The sequence below is a fragment of the Pelodiscus sinensis genome, chromosome 2 (assembly GCF_052426305.1).
Source record: "Pelodiscus sinensis isolate ZL-2025 chromosome 2, ASM5242630v1, whole genome shotgun sequence".
Classification (NCBI taxonomy): Eukaryota; Metazoa; Chordata; order Testudines; family Trionychidae; genus Pelodiscus; species Pelodiscus sinensis.
Window position 1 is genome coordinate 234,983,167 of NC_143053.1, and position 17,429 is coordinate 235,000,595.

At 43.2% G+C, this 17,429-nt stretch overlaps 1 protein-coding gene across 12 annotated transcripts in view; it reads left to right on the forward strand.

Moving 5' to 3' along the window:
- Positions 1–17,429, forward strand: part of CCNY (cyclin Y) — a 174,303-nt gene that overhangs the window by 137,924 nt on the left and 18,950 nt on the right. For all 12 annotated transcript variants that reach the window (XM_006133021.4, XM_075922696.2, XM_075922695.2 and 9 more), the window contains 3 exons: positions 5,511–5,546; positions 8,528–8,585; positions 8,684–8,803. In XM_006133021.4, the coding sequence (XP_006133083.2) occupies positions 5,511–5,546; positions 8,528–8,585; positions 8,684–8,803 (214 nt within the window). The remainder of the gene's footprint in view (positions 1–5,510; positions 5,547–8,527; positions 8,586–8,683; positions 8,804–17,429) is intronic.

The following is a 17,429-nucleotide window of genomic DNA, read 5'->3' on the forward strand; positions in this document are numbered from 1 at the left end:
CACGGGGCAGCAGGTAGGAGCGGGCTACAGGTAGGAGCCAGTTGCTGCCCCGTGCTGCTGATACAGCGGCAACAATGCAGGGCGGCAGCCGACCCTCAGAAATGCAGCCAGCAGGCAGGAGCCAGTATGTGCTATGAGCGCTTCCGGTGGCACGCACCAGCTCGTGGGGAGCAGTCTTCGGCCCTGCATTGCAGGTGTGTGTAACTGTGTAGCTGCTGAGATTACCCAGTTACTTGGTTTTTAACATCCCTAGTGAGAACATGCTCTTTTTCTGTGATTTCCAGAACTTCTTGCTTCCTTTGGGAATGAAAATAGTATCTCCACATTTGGCTTCCCCATTCAGTCCTGGGAAGCACTGCACAGCAATGAGCTGACAATGGGCAGCTTTGTGTAGGGAGTGCACCCATGGCTCATCTTCAGTTGTATTCTCAGAACACCTAGGTTAGGTGTTTCTAGTCTTCACTAGAAAACTTTTCCATTTAGATCATGTGGAAATGCAGTTTCCTACAGTGGAGAAAAAATGGGAGAGATGTTCAAGACCCTTATGTTGTTGTTGTTTTGTTTTTAAAAGGTTGCTATTAGGTATGTAAAAGTTGAATTGGCTACCTGTTAAGCATTAGCCTGATAGCATGCTTACCTTGTAATGAGTTAACGAGGAGGTCAGGAACAGCCTGCTCCCCCCTCCTCCCCATGGAAACCCCGCTGTCAGAATCCCCACTATGCAGCCCAGTGGAAGCAGCTCCCTGCCTGGGCAGCCTGGCCAGAGCAGCCTGTGACAGGCCTTCCTGGCCAGAGCAGCCCCTTCTTTCCTCCTCCTCCTCCCCCCACCCCAGCTGTGGCTCAGCAGACTGATTGGAAGGACCCTCATCTTTGGGGCCCCTGCCTAGAGCAGCCCCTGCCACAGGACCCTAGCCCTCCATAGTTAAACAATTTATATCGTTTAACCGGTTAACTTTTTAATGAGTATTTATGTCCCTGGTTGCTGTTGGAATCCTGTTCAGATTTGAGTCCTCTGTAGTATCTTTATGTACACATTAAATGTAAAGTTTTAGTTATGGTCCATGCTGCAAAGGTTCTTACATAAGAGAAACAAGGAGCCCTGTGGCATCTTAAAGACTTACAGATTTTTTGGAACATTAGCTTTTGTGGATCACTTTTTCAGATACACATGGACTCCATGCATCTAATGAAGTAGGTTTTATTCATGAAAGCTTAGGCCCCCCAAAATTTTAGTCTTTAAAGTGCCACTCCTCATTTTTGCAGATACAGACTAACATAGCTACCCTTCTGAGAGTTGACTTAGCAGATTGATACATTCAAGCTAAGGTATAGCATGGCAGTCACTGACACGTTTTACATCTCTGTAAAAAGATATTTACACACAAGTTTTACAGAAATGTCTCTTGATCTGTTTTTGTCTATGATATATTGCCTTATGCTATTAGTGGGCTTTTTTAGTTTTTGGGGGTTTTCTTTAATTTAAAAAATAACATTTAAAAAAAAAACAGAGGATGAAGAGGCAATACATAAGCCACTTCCTGTTCTTAAACATTATTGAACTAGATCTTTGGCACTACTTCAGGATACCCCTAGTTTAGAGGGTACGGGACCGGCTTCCGAGTGTAGGGGATATTCCAGAGAGGGTAGGGGGAGAGTGTGTCAGGGATGGGATGGGGAGGGCCAGAGCAATATGACTTCTGATAGTCCCTGCTGAAGGAGTGACTCCTTTGGAGCTATTATCCACCAGTGTAAGTAAAAGTAGCTCTTATGCTGCCCTAACTTTTAGCAAGGGGCTGGATTGGCCCCTGCTGTACTTCAGGTTGAAGGTTGGAAAGTTGATGAAAAACTACCTATGTTCACATACCTCTCCTATCCCAGATGCATTGACTGCTGAACTCATCCAATATACTATTTAAAAATATACCAGCATCTTAAATTAAAATATTTAGGGATATGATTTGATGTACCAAATTTGGGAAATGCAGAATCCGCCCTCAGACTACTTCCTGGATTTCCAAACAGTGGGTGTGTTTTAGTCTGTGGGTGATATTTTGTTAGGAAGCCGCCATTTGAGGGCACCAGGTAAGGCTGTGTTTTCAGATTCCACACTAGCGACGTAAATGGGTAAACCGGGTAACAAGTAGCCTGGACAGCCTGAAGCAGTCCCCATCTCCAATGCGGTATGGCAGGCCTGGCTCGGCCTCAGCATCCCCAGCCTGTGGTGCAGTGGGCTGGGCCCCCTGTGGCATAGGAAAGAGGCTGCTCCAGCCCAGCCAGGCCTACCACAACACATGATCTCGGTTAACCAGGATTTTATATCCTTAGTCTACATACCACTCCAAGTGAAGCCAAATTCCAGTCTCTGTGTGTTCCTGAGGGCAGACTTGGGCTGCATTTTTTTCTCTTCGCTCACATCTTCCTGAATTTTTTCAGTCAAACCAAATTATAAATTATCATTCCTTTTTTTTTTCTCCCTGTGGATGTGTGGACATGTGTCCAGTAAGGAAAGTGAACTGTCCATGTGTAAGGGGACTGTTAGCCCTTTATTAACACTCTGTGGGAGTTTTTGGTTTGCCAGCTCCAAGTATCAAAAGGGGAATGGTCCATGAGAAATCAGGGCCCTGAGACTGACGGACCCCAGAGACAATGGAAAGCAACCATCACCAGCTCTGCCTGATTGACAGGTTGGACGGGCCAGGGAGGGAAGTAGGAGGCCAGGCCCCATCCTCTGTGTGAGCTGGGATTTTTTTCTGGGTCTCTCTGGAGCAAGAAGAGAGAGCTAAGAGGAGCAAGCTGTGTGGAGAGGCTGTCCTGCAGCAACAGAGCCAGGCACACACAGCTCAAGGAGTGCAGACCCTGTCTGGAGCAGCAGACTGGCAGTGCTCAGAGAGCCAAAGGGGACAGAGAAGCAACACAAGGAGCTGGAGACTGGCAAAGCAGCACAGCCTGCAGCTGGGTATGGTGAGCAGCTGGGACCAGCAAAGTGGGGGGAGAGACTCTGGGCAGGGGGACACCACCAGCCAAGAGGCCCTGCAGGTCAGACTGGGAAAGGGGTCCTGCCACCTAGAGCCTGAAGCCATGTGGTCAGTGCCAGAGCAAGTGTGTCCAGCCTGCAGCCCCCCTGAAGCACAGCCAGGATCTATAAGGGACCTATAAGGAACAGACTGTGAACTGTCCTTACACTCTGCAGACTGCTGTTTTGATGTCCCCGTGCTACAGAGCAGGACAGTGTGTTCTCATTTAACCATTCTCATTTTTTCTTATTCTTTTCTCTTTAATCAGTTGATGTTTAATAAATTTTATTTGCTTTGAACCTTATGAAATGATCACTGGGCCAAGAAAGCATGCAGTGTGAAGAGAGCACCTCGGAGTGGGGACACCCTAGCCACAAGTAACTACAAGGTCGGGGATTAAGCCCCAGAAAACCTGGGCCCAGCCTTGTTGGGGTTTTGAGGACTCTGATACTCAGGACAGTGGAAGGGGATCCCTCAGGATCAGGGAGGCCCGGGGGGTAAAGGAAGTGGGAGCAGGGACTCAGATCCTTTCGTTGGTCCATATCACCAGAATGGTATAGAATCCAGGAAAGTTCCTCACAAAAGCAAGACCATTTCCTCGCTTGCACATGGAATATTTAGTACCTTGCAACATTTTATTTTTTAAAAAAGATGTTAAAATTTTAGCTATGGTCAAACAATTAAATCTAGGAACTTCTAAAAGCACCCATCTCCAATAGCTAAATTCTATATTGCCAAAGCAAAACAAGAGTTTGCAATATATAGCATTCACTTTCATCTGAGGAAAAAACATATTTTCCACCACATTTTTTATTTTTCAACTGCTTTGCCAACTAGAATAACATTAAATTCCACGAAGACACATACAGTAAAGCCGCAACATGGTGCTTTTTAACATGTTGGGTGTATGGTGCACCGCAGTTGTCTTAGAAATATTCTGAGGGAAAATTGTGAAGCGACCAGTTCACTTTTTTAAAGTGGAGACTTTTATGTCAGATGTATTAAAAGGAAATGCTAGACTAGAATATAACAATGGTTCAGTGACAGAACTTGTTGTCAATGAAAGGGAACAATCAACACCCTCCTGTTAGTTCTGATGGCTCCTCAGGACGTTGGAACAAGCAGTTAGGTCAGGGGTGGGCAAAAGAGCCTCAGTGGGCTGGATCCGGCCTGCTAAGCTGGTTGATTCAGCCCGTGGAGGCCCTGCTGCTCCCCCATCCTCAGGCCAATTAGGGCCTGGGGCGGGGGAGCGCGCAAAGCCTCCTCCTGTCCTGCTGGGAGCATGTGGCGCTTCAAAGCGCTGTGCGCTGCTCACAGGGTGGGGGCAGAGTGGAGAAAGCTTTCTGTGCTCCCCTGTCCCCAGGGCTTAATTAGCCTGAGGGCGGGGGAGCGCACGAAGCCTCCTCCCGCCCTCCTGGAAGTACATGACACTTTGAAGAGCCTGGTGGCAGGGGACCTGCATGAAATTTCCTTCACCCTGACCCAGCCCTGCAAGGAGCCCGTGGCACTTCAGAGTGCCATGGGCTCCTCTCAGGGCGGAAGGAGGCTTCCTGCACTCTCCCACCCCCAGGCCCTTATTGGCCTGGGGTGGTGGGAGGGAGCGTGCCAAGTATGGGATGGGGAGCAAAGGGGCTCCCCATCCCCAGACCAATCATTGAAGTGGCCCTTAGCCAAAAATTATTGCCCACCCCTGATTTGGGTTGATGGTTCTGCTTTGTCTTTTGGTGTTTACCTCCCACAACTGTGGGGTTGTTCAGACTCAGATAACTCTAGAATAATTTGCTGAAACCTTTTTTTGTTGTTGTTCTCAGGTGTCTAATTAGATCAGTTTGTCATTTATGTGCACAACTAACATTTTGGATTGCCTTTGAAGACTTTCATGTTTAATTTCCAAGTTTGACTTTCAAGTAAATGGCAAATATAAATGCTTGACTGAGAGCAAGAAACATGCCTACTATATTATGTTAAGATAAAATAAGTAACTTATAAATTGATGCTAAATAAAAAAAAATAGGAGCATGGTGTTTTGTTAGTTAAATGGGGAGTCAGCCAAAAGGTAATGTAATAAAAGTAAAACTCACACAAGCTATTAACGGAGAAGTAATACACAGTAACTTAGCTGCATTAGGAAAACTACTAAAATACCAGTAGGGTAGATGATAGGCAGAAGGTCCTTTTATTAATGACCAATCTCTGTTTTACATACCAGAGAATATCCAAAAAGCCTTATCTTGTATCTTTGACGTCAATGAGAGTAGGCCTTTTCATAGACAGTATGGCATGGAGAACATGAGATGAAGGGGCAGAAAGAAGGGGAAAAATGACAAAAATCTGTGTGACTCGATATGTAGAGTATGAATGTTCCATATGGCAATTTATCACAGTGAAAAGCGGATACTATCTCTGTGTGCGCGTGTTATGTGCATGCATTTGTAATATATAACAAATGATCTTAAATCTGGTTCCAAGGCATTAACTCTATATTTTGCTTTACAGTGTAGCTCTTGCAATATATTACCACATCAAAAACAGGTATGTAAATTATTCTATTGAAGATATCCATTTTAAAAATGTTCAGTGTTTCTTTTTATGGAATAAATTGACAGTTTACAAATTAATATAATAATGATGACAGATTCAAATTAATTTTAGTATTGGGAAACTTGGACTTCTTTTAACAGTTTCAGTTACATATACTATGTTCACCTTATGAATAAAATATGTGAGAACAAATTATGACTGATAAATTTAAACTGTGTCCTGCGGTGGCTTCTGGTTTGCCCTTTTGTAAAGTTTGCTGTAGGAAGTGTTGGGTAAGTGAGTAGCTATGGATTATCAGTAGGGAGGCAGTAAATAAAAAGTCCTGTATTGTGTAACAATGGGAATGGCATTAAAAATAAGTTATTAGCATCAGGGGCAAAATTATTCACCAAAATAAGTGTGCCAATATCAGGTAATGTTTTGTTCTAGTTCAGGTGTGATGATTAAAAGGGGACGATTAGGAAGGTGAGAGAGAGTGTAATTATTTTTCACTTCATAGTGTGAAAGTGTACTTTTGTAAAATGACTATTTTTAGCAATGCTTTTTTTTCTGAGAGCATCCTTTTATATATTTGTTTCTGAAATTTTCACAGGGGCTTTGTTTGTTTTTAAAACAGATCTTTTTAATCTGGGGAGGAAATATCCTAGCTTCGAGTCCAACATAACACTTAAACATGAGCTTACATCTAACCATGTGAATAATCTTGTTGACTTCAATAGGCCTACTCACATGCTTGATGTTGAAGATGTTCCTTAATTTGTGGGTGGGTCAGGTCCTCAATGTGGCCCTATTTAGCACTGAAGCCAGTGGAACTCTATCTACATAAGTGTAAGGGTCTGCAATAGCATATACCTGTGTCGCTTCTATAGAGAAACCAGTTAAACTAACTTCATAAAAGTGCTGTAAATGCCTGATTCAAAACTAATCAAAGGACTCCATACACTGCAGTGGGCTTTGGACTGGGACCTAAAAGTGCAAAGTAAGCACCCTGAAAAAATAAATGAGTAGAAATCTTTGTTAACTTCTTTCAATGTATAGTAATCTTCTTACCCTGTTTAGAGTCCTACAGCCTTCAATGAGAGCATAGCTTGTAACTATAGTAGGTACACAAGATAAGCATGGCTAAAAGTGTTTATGGGATTGGGGCCTGAGGAGCATGTCATGAATATAATACTTGTCACATTCTCCCTTCTTGGCAAGGATTAGGCAAGTAAATGGGAATAGATGCCTAGAATCACTTTTTTTAAAATGACACCATCAGAGTAAAATATTTTCTGCTCTCATTTTGATTTTACACCTAAAAGGTGTCATTGTTAATAATCTGAGCACTATGTGCACTGAATGCTTTTCTGTTGGGAAGGCTGGTGGTTCTTTCACTATTCTGAGAGGTGAATGTATCAAGAAAGAACTACTACACTCTTTTCTGCGGCTGTATATTGATACACATGTTGTAAATGCGCCCTCTGCTGTACTCTTCAGAAACTGTTCTAGAAAGGAAGAAAAGTGTTACCTTTTCTTAAAGTACAAACATGAAATCACTGTTTGACTCAAGATTAAAGGATCAATTTGATGGCAGCACTCTGTTATCATGCTACAGGAACACCAGTAATTTTTTAAAAGTTCTGTTTCCCAGCCCCACAATCAAAAGTGAAACAGCAGTTTATATAGGATTTATCAATACTTGTCATGGTTCACGGATTACAAGCACATTTGGCTCCCATAGAAGTTCATCTCAGTTTGACTAATGGGAAGGCACTATGTAAGAAATATGTTGTTCATTCTTTTTCTCGCTCCAGCACATCAGATTTACTCAAAATTAGATTAGTGTCTAACATTCCAAACTCTGATCAAGTCTTAACACTAACATTTTCAAAAGAAACTATTGACTTATGGCTAGGTTCTTCTGTGGTTAATCTGATTTAACTGCTTGGCTGTATTGCCGTGATTGTCATTCTTTCTTTCTCCAATTCCTTTTCTTCATTGTTTGTTGTTCTTGTTGCATCTTTTGTTATATTTAGATTTTAAGTTCTCTCAAGCAGAGGCCATGTCTGTTTTGTTTGTGAAGTGCCTAACATGCTTTTGGGTACTCAGAAAACAAAGCAAAGCAAAGCACTTCAGATTAGATAGTAAAAAAGTTCCAAAAGCTCTTTTCAGTGAGGAAAATGATTATTGTATCTCGTTTTTCTCTTTCACAAGTATTGAAGGCTAAGCAAATGCTTTGATGGTAGGCTGCAGCTAAAGCACAGAGGAAGGAAAAAGAATCATTTTCTCTGTCATTTGTAGAGGGCCAGAGCTGTATTACCCTTTCTCACCATTGATAGCTGTGGACTCTCTGTGGACTAAGGGTTCTTCGTACACAGTATCAGAAAGTGGCCCAAAATGTAAATTTTCTTAGCTGATAAAGAACTTCTGTTGCATGCTAGTTTTAGTTACAGTAGGGTTAGGTATTCATCCCATTTTAAGAAAAGATTTATTTCATGCATTAACACAAAGTAGAAATATTTTATCTTCAGATGTTGTGGCTTAAATCTATGTTGGTTACTAGTTAAATATGTTTTGTGATCTCAGATGCGACTAGGTCCTCAGAGGATCAGTTGTGACCATCCAAGCTATAAATTCTTTGGGTATACACAGTTCAGTACAGATAGGAAATACATGCAACAGTCTCTGTTCAGAAGAAGCCCATGGCCAGAAGAGCAACTGTGTGAAGCCGCTTGCACAACATCTGTCCGCAGAGTGCTGAGCTCTAACTGCTGCTGTTGATGCAACCTTTTTTCTGATCATGAATATTTATTCCAAAATTATGCAAATGAAAAGAATCAAATATTGTTGTTAATTTCTGTGGAATTGCATCTGATAGATGTTACAACCAAGATGGGCAGCACAAATAGTGACAGCATGCTTTAGTTTATGAAAGACATGCACAGTCTTCTGCTAAGCAATGAAATGGCAATGTTTCTCTTTCTTTTCAGGGACGCAGACGGAAGGATGCTCTTAGATATTTTTGATGAAAACCTTCACCCCCTTTCGGTAAACTCATCTACCTCTTGTTATCTTTCATGAGGCTGAATCCGCTGCCTTTCCCTGTGCCTGTTTTTGATTCCTGTTTGAAAATATCTCTTCACCAGAAATCCGAAGTGCCACCAGACTATGACAAACATGACCCAGAGCAGAAACAGATTTACCGTTTTGTTCGGACGTTATTCAGTGCTGCTCAACTGACTGCTGAATGTGCCATTGTCACCCTGGTGAGTGTCTGTGAAATGACATAAATCATTCAACAGATCCACCCTTGTTTCCTGAGCTTGTTTCTCTGCAGCTGTAATGTTGTTAAGAAGTTTGTTCTCAATACACTTTGTGCAGAGATACTAAGAAAGTTATTTGGAGGGGAAAAAAAGTACTCTTCTGTCTTGGAGATTAAATGATTGAAATTTTACAGGAGGATGCTGAGCATGTGTCACAGTCAGGTTTATATTTTGCTCAGGCAGCATGGTAACTTTACAGGCCAGCAGGCTGACTAATATTAAACTCAGGTGAGGTAAGTGTCTTTGCCATGTGGAAATTTTAGGCATGGAACCCATTCCTGGGCAGGTTTACTGTGTATCATTATAGCTCCCAGCAAAGACCGTTCTTGACAGCTGCCAGTAGCTTAATGGCATTAGTAAGAGTTATGGATGCATAAGGGCTGCATGAGTGACTGGAGCATGTTGGCGGCTGCACTGTTTGCTGTGTACGTGTGTTTTAGGGGCATGTCAGATAAGCGAACAATTGAATAGCTAGGGATGAAGTTTATCCACCTAAAAATAGAGTACTAAAGATGAAGAGCCAGATAGCTCCATTGACTTCATGGGCTAATGGAGCTCGTCCGATTTCTGCCAGCTGAGAATCTGGACTGAAATTTCTATCCTACTGACTCTTGTGAGTCTCCTCAGATTTCAGGCATGGTTTTTGCTACATTCTTGGCTTAGGGTTTAAAAAAAGAAAACATGCTAGTTATTTTCACCTCTTCCAAGTGAGTTTGTAGGACAGTTTCTACCAAGTTTATTTTTGGGGGACAGGAGGTGAAATTGTAGAGGCAGAACCTCGACATTTGGCCCCATTCTCCCTCTGACGATCCCTATAGCTTTGCATGCTGCAAACTCTTCTTCTCTGATAGAGAATAGCTGATGGGCCTAGATTCCTCCAGTGTCTGTCCAAACCACATGTGAGTTGGACATGATATCGGAGTGTGCTGCTAATCAGCTTCTTTGGGCCAGCCACTATCCATAGTTTGTATACATTGAGTCTATTGCTGTATCTCCTACAGAAGTAGTGCTTAATTTAAAGATCTTTATTGTCAAATACAATGAAACACTCTTCCATGAATGCTGGTTATGCAAATTTATATTACGCAATCCATTGTGAAAGAGAATCCCTCATTCTAGCTGAGAAGAAAGGCTTTTATATGCCATAGCCATAATTCAGCGATTGTGGTTTTACAGCAGGCTGTCATATCACTGCTCCATGTTTCCTTAGTCTTGTTAATGTGGTCACATTGTAGGAAAACGTGCAGCCCTCCAGTCCTGTGGTAGAGAAATAACTAAGAATAAAAGCCCACAACTAACTCGTTGGATTTTAAGCGGCAGTTAAACATACTGTTTGAATTATTGACTTCTCTTTGTCTTAATTAACGAGCGTCTCTAGTGATTGGAACCTGAGACCCCAACTCAAGTGACTTGGTTTCTGTTCCTGCCTGTGCCTCTTACTTGTTTTATGAGCTTGGACAGGATATTCATGGCTCAATGTTCAAAGGTGCAAAGCACCTGCAATTTCCAGTGAACTCAGCGGGAGCTGCATATCCTCAGCACTTTTCCAAATCAGACCATTGATCTGCCGGTGCGCTCAAATCACTGTCTGTAAATATGAGGATGATAATACCCACCTTAGTAACGTGTTTCCAGATCTGTGAATAAAATGTCTTTTATAAGTATGATGCCATAGTATTTTTACTACCACTTTATTGATGAGTTAAATATTCTCCTTTTGCCCCAACTTCCATTTCCTCATTTGTCCCTGTTGCCATCAGTAGGGACCTAGAAAGGGATCTGTGTAACTGCATGGAAATTAAACTGCTTTAAAAAAAACAAAAAAGCTCCCAAATTGGGTTTGCTGTCACATTATGAACTTTAGCCAAAATCTGCCAAGTGCTTTGAGTTTTGAGATACAGACTGTGGGTAGAAACCAGTCTCCTCTGCACAAGCCTGTATTTCATTGTAGTCTTTCCTCACATTGCACTGTAATCAGATCTGCCGTCCACCACTCATTCCTTCTCATAGACTTGCCTGCAATCAGGCAGTGTGTCTGCAGGAAAAGCAGCTCACAATACTTTTTAAGTGAGACTTGAATGATGGGGGTTCACCAGTCCCTCTTTAACATATCCATATATTATTAAAAACAAACATGAACAAAGATCTAAGTATGATGGTGTCTTGGAGTGAATGCAGTGCTTTCCCCTTTGGATGCAGACTTACGCATGTGATGCTGCCTGAGAAGCACAGACAGCAACAATGGTGGGTTAGATTGTAGTCCGTACTAGGGATGTTACATTTTGTTTAATCAACTAATTGACTAGTTGATGGATTTTCCATTGACTGGTGAAGTAGTCTATAGCAGGGGACCCACAGTGGAATTAGTTCCTGCCTTGGGAGCTAACCCCGCTGCAGCTCTGCCTTTTAAATATATTAGGAGCCTACTAGTTCTTAATACATTTAAAGGCTGAAGTACAGCAGGGAGGACCCTATGCGAGCCGGGACAGCTGACTCCCGACTTCTGCCAGTCTCACCCCCCTGTACACCAGCCTTAAATGTAAAAAGGCTGGAGTGCATCAGGGGACTCAACACAAGCCGAGAATCAGCTGTCCTGGCTTGCACCAAGCCCGCCCAGCTGAGTTTCTGATTTTTAAATGCATTAAGATCCAACAGGCTCTTAATAAACTTAAAGCAGAGGCGCAGTATCTGGGATCGGGTGCAAGCTGGGAATCAGCTATTCCCTTGCCCCCCACAGAGAAAGTGTTGGGGGGAACCGGCTTTTAAGCTGGCTCCCCCCAGTGCCGACTCCTGCTCCCTTCTTCCTTGCTGCCTGTGACTTAGTCGATTATCTGATAAGCCAGTGGTCTCCAACCTTTTTACACCCAGATCATTTTTTAAATGTCAGGGCAAGCCAAGAGCTACCTCCATCCCTTCCCCAAGACCCCAACCCTTCCTTAAGGCCCTGCACTCTCCATTCCCTTCCTCTCCATCGCTTGCTGTCCCCAGTCCTTACTCACTCTCACTGGGTTGAGACAGGAGGTGTGAACTCTTGGGCGGGAATGAGGGATTTTGGTGTGGAAAGGGTGAGAAGTGCAAGATCTGGGAAGTAATTTGGGTGCAAGAGGAGGTGGAGAAGGGGATGCTGGCTCACAAGGGGGCTCCAGGCTGGAGAGTGTTGGGGTCAGGTGGAGGGTTGGGTTGTTGGAGCAAGCCACAGACTTGTGGATATTGGGGTGCAGGAGTTTGGTTTGGGATATAGGAGGGGCTCAGGACATGGGGGGTTGGGTGTATGATGGCCTCAGGATACAGGTTTGCAGTGTATGGATGGTACAGGAGTGTTGTGGCACAAGACTGAGGATGTGGGTGGTGCAGGAGTTTGGGGATTTAAGGGGGTCAGGACAGGGGGTTCAGGTGTTAATGAGCTCAGGGTTAGGGTCTGTAAGGGATGCAGGGGTAATATGATGCTGTGGCCAGATGTGGGGGTTGTTGGCCATGCTTCATTTTTAAATAAAATATTATGTCTAATGCGAAAGGTTTCAGCATTGTCTTTGTGGGAGGGCTGGGAAACCTGTTTTGGGTCAGAGGCCATCGACACACAGAAAAATCAGTCCGGAACCACACGAGTGAGATGCAAAAAACCAATCCCTCCAAAACCCCACAAACCTCACTGATGTGGCCCCAGATGAGACACCTCATTCCCCTGGCATGGGAAGGGTAGGTAGGACTGAGGTTCAAGGCCTCAGGCCAGCTTAACTTTTCTGGGGATCCAGTGTGCGGGACAGGGATGCCAGTGAGTGGGATAGAGATGGCGGTGTAGAATCTGGGTGGAAAGTAGGGTACAGGAGCAAGCTGAGGGTATGTGTCTGGCCAGGAGAGAGGGAGCAGGAGCACGGTGCTGGTGGGGTCTGGCCAGGGGCCAGAGGCCAGGGTGCTGGCCAGGGGGAGTGGGTAGGATGCTGGTGGGGGTCTGGCCAGGGAACACAGTGCTGTAGGTGTCTGGACAGGAGAGAGGAGGCAGGAGCAGCTCAGCCGGTACCTGGGGGTCTCCAGGGATGAGGATCTCTGGGGCAGGCTGTAGAAGATGCACACGTGCGGCTCCTTTAAGAAATCCAGGCACTTCAGATCCTACACTGCCATAACTCCCCTCTCCTACCACAACCACCACAGCCCCTTCCCCCCCCCCTTTTTCTGGAGCGCAGGGAAGGAAGGAAAGACAAAAAAGTGTATGTTCAGTTGTGGTCAAGGGAGGAGCGCGTGCTTTCTTGTCTTCCTTTCCTTCTCTGTGCTACCTTCCTTCCTTCCTGCAGCATAGGACTAGCACCCAATGCTGCAGGAAGCCAGAGCTAGCTCTATTTTTGTAGTGACAGCGCAGGCTCCTCTTTGGGGGTGGAGAGGAAGAAGAGGGCTGCTGGGAACACTGCCTCATGATCGACTAGCAATGCCCCCACAATCGACCAGTTGATTGTGATTGACTGGTTGGTGACCATGGTGATGATAAACTTTTGCTTATCCTATAGTCGACTAGTCGCTTTATAGTCCTAGTCTGTACACCTGATGAAGGAACTGAGTAAAAGGAACCCACAGCCTGGATCAGAAAAGCTGCTTTGCAGTACTATAATGGGGGACATGCAGATAAATGTTGAACTGACTCAAAATGAAGCATTATGGGTCAGTTAAATAAGCCAAAAATGTACATTCTGATTCTGGAATAGCTAAATGTTTTGTTTGGGAAAGAAAATGTTGAAATGAAATTGATATTTTTGAATGGAAAATTTGAGTGTCAAGCACAAAAATTTTATATTTCATGTTTTGTCCTAATCTGGAAAGAAAACAATATTGTAATATTGGAATTTTCCATGGGATGGCAATTTCAGATTTTTCCTAGTTCTCTTTTATAGCAAACAAATCAACATCTCAGTTTGTCTTCTCTTCCTTCAGAAGGTCTTGCATCCTTTCGGTGGGTTTTGAATTATGTAATAAATATTATACAACCACTATGTCACCAGAAAGGTAGTTTCAGCACCAAAAAAATCATCTATGCAGTTGAATTATGGGTAAAATATTAGACTGCTAAACTTCTGAGTGTAACCGCCAATCAGGTTTTTAGTCTGTGAAAGGGCCCTCATCCCCCCCCTCCACCCCCAAGCCAGAATTATGACTTTTCAAAGATTTTAGCTTTAATTCTGTTTTTACATTTGTGTTATAAAAAATGCACAAAGGTTACTTACACAGTATTCCAATAATTTAATTTGTGGTTACAGTGAAATGCAAAGACGCCAAGTTTGCAACCGCAAAATCTGTTGTATGTAGCTGGGGCCTTACTTTGTTAGTGGACAGATATAGTACAGACATGCAGACAAGACCAGTTGAGATACCAGATATATCAGGACAGATTTTGTTTTACTTTTTTTATTCTGGAGTTTGGGGGCATTATAAACATTTCAAAGTAAAACATTTTGAAAATGAGCATCACTTAAGATTTTACACAGCAGAGCAGCACATTCAAGTAACCAAAATATTTTTTTTAAGATTGAAGTGCAGTTAGTGTTTAAACTCGGGAGGGGAAGTGTGTGTGTGTTGTGGGAGTCTTACCTACTTTTGCAGCCTCAGAAGATAAAAGCTAAGTTTATTTTATTTGGCCAGGAGCCATCAACGTTTTCTATCCTGTGGTGTTTGCCATGTTGCCAGCTCAGTTTTTATTTAAACAGTCTAGTTGTCAATCAGTTCCAAGAACCAAACAGTAATCATGCTTGTTGAAGTCTGATGGCCACAATAGTGGTTATTATAATTGGGTAAAGATGTGTTTCATAGAACTGGAAGGGGCCTCTAGAAGTCATCTAGTCCCCTGCTCTTACAGCAGAACAAAGCCCATTACCTCTTGTCCTATCATAAGAGGTTAAGGGGAAATTTTTTTCTCCCTTCTTATAGCAACATATTAGGTACTTGTAAGCTCTTACCATGTCCCCTCTGTCTTCTCTTTTTCAAACTAAACAAACCCAGTTCTTTCAGTTTTCCCTCACTGGTCATGATTTCTAGACCTTACATCATTGGACCTTCTCCAGTTTCTCCACATCTTTGAAATGTGGTGCCCAGAACTGGACATACTACGCCAGTTGAGGCCTAATCCACGCAGAAGAAGAGTGGAAGAATTACTTCTCATTCTTGCTTACAACACTCCTGTTAATACATCCCAAAATAATGTTTGCTTTTATGCAACAGTGTCACACTGTTGACTCATATTCAGCTTGTGGTCCATTATGACCCCTAGATCGCTTTCTGCAGTACAGTCATTGTGGAGGTTCTGGAAATACTGAAAAAAAGGTGGAAGCTAACTGGGGTAGGCAAGTGCTTTAAGTTTTTAGAATCCCAGGTCTGTGAATATTTAGCTAGGGAAGCATTGTGGACTTTCATCTCCATAAAGCTAGTGTCAGAAAGACAAATCTTTAGGGATGAATTGCATGGAAATCAAGTGCTGCTGCCAGAATGTCTGCAATCTTTTAAGGCAATAGTAGTATTTCTAAAAGTGGATCACACTGTTTTAAGTGGGTGAAGGTAACTCATGGCTTCTGGACACCATACATAGTAATTATATTGTATTAATTATGATTCTGTAACAGAAAAATGTACTAATATAGTCACACGGAGATGTCTTCAGTAAAGATGACAGATTGCTTCTCTTTATTCTTAATGTGTAAATTCATTACTAATCTGAACACTGGAACAACATTTTAGAGCATATTTCCTTAAGATGAACTTTTTAAAGACAGGTTATTGGTCAACTTAATAGCAAGAGATCCAAAAGACAAGAAAATACAGAGGATATATTATTTACGTAAGTTAAGAAAGGAGAGTCATTGTAACTAGCAGCTCATGAACTTTGATATTATAAAATCGCAATAAATCTTGGGTTTGATACAAAAATTGAAGTAATTGAAGTAAGCTTTCAGTTCTGTGCTTTCCATACTGTCCAATGTGCAGAGACTCGGTTGCACAACAGATATGAATACTAATGGGAGTTGCATGAGTCAATACCCAGCAGATTTTTTTTCTTGAGCCCAGATCTACTTCCTGGCTTGTCCCAACAGAAGGCAGGGTTTGGCCTCCCCACCACCTGTGAATCTGCTTAGATTTCCGGACACAATGTCAATGATAACACAAGAGCTGGATTCTGTAAATGGGCCCAGAGCCAGTTTAGACAGCTTCAAAAGTTGGTGATGATTTAACATCTCTCCCAAAGAGCTTCAGTGGAATATTGCCTCATAACAGACAACCCTGAGAATGTCAGACCTGTTCTCCAATTTCTACACTGGCTTCCTGTAGAATATGGAGTCAAGTTCAAAGTCTTGTCCTTATTTTCAAGGCACTTTATGGTCTGGGTCCTGCATACCTAAGAGATCACTTCAAACTCTGGGATGAAGAGCCAATGACTCCATTCCTCTGGCACAGTTTAACTGTCTGTCATGGGGGTAAAACTCACCAGTGCAGGAGACAGTTTTCTTGGGAGCTGGTCTGAGACTGTGAAAGGAACTCACACAGAAGCTAAAGACCATTAAAAACCTCCCATGTGCCAGGCTCACCTCTCAGACCTGCCTTCTCTAAGTGCATAATAGCATGTATGTTTGAAAAACACAATAAAGCAGCACTAAGCTGCACCCACAGTTCTTCCCTATAAGAGGATGAGAGAGCGAGCCAGTCAAAAAGGACAGGTTAATTAATGTGCTTCTCTAGATGGTGCTCAAATACTGTGGTGATGAAGACAGTATAAGAACCTAACCAGAATAAAATAGTCATTTTCCTTTGGGGACCGAGGTTTGACCAAACCCCTCTCTTCTTGAACCATAATCTAATTTTTAAGCTCCCAGGAGAGAGGCTGACCATACCTCATTCACCAAAGGAAAATTGTTCTTTCAACTTAAATGTTCTTTTATTTATTAAGTCTAATCTATATCCTCACGATCTTAAATAATGCTTTTTTTCTTGATGTTTACACTCTTCAAATATTTAGAGCTTGACCTATGTCATTCCTTAATCTTCTTTGAGTCAAGTTGTGCATCTTTATCTCTCCTAATATTTCCTCTTCTCCTTGATCATTTTCCAGGGTTGTAATTAGGGTCAGGGAAGCAGAGTCACCACCAAGGGCGCAGAACTGCAAGGGAAACAAAAACAGAGTGTTGTGTAGGATTGGGGCCAGCAGCATCAGCTCCCGTTGTCCCACAAGGGATGGGGTGCAGCAGAATCTGCCCTAATCCCAGGCTGCTTAGGACCCGATTTCCTTCTGGTAGGTTCACTTGATAGAGCAGACTCCCCATGTTGAGGACCCTGGTGGGGGCAGCAGGCGGTCAGAGTGCTAAGTGCTGCTTGGCCCCTCCGTAGCTGAAGCTGCTGCCCTTGCTGAGGATGAAAGGGCAAACTGTGAGGACAGGCAGGATATGAGGGGAGAGTGGAAACTTGATTGGTGGGGTGTCAGATGGTTGGAGGCAGGGGCAGGAGAGGGGCAGAGGAGGAAAACTGGAGGAGAGAGGTAAGACCTGGTGATCAGCCCTTGGCTGAGGCACTGCCATATGGTGGCAGAGGAGGTAACAGTTAT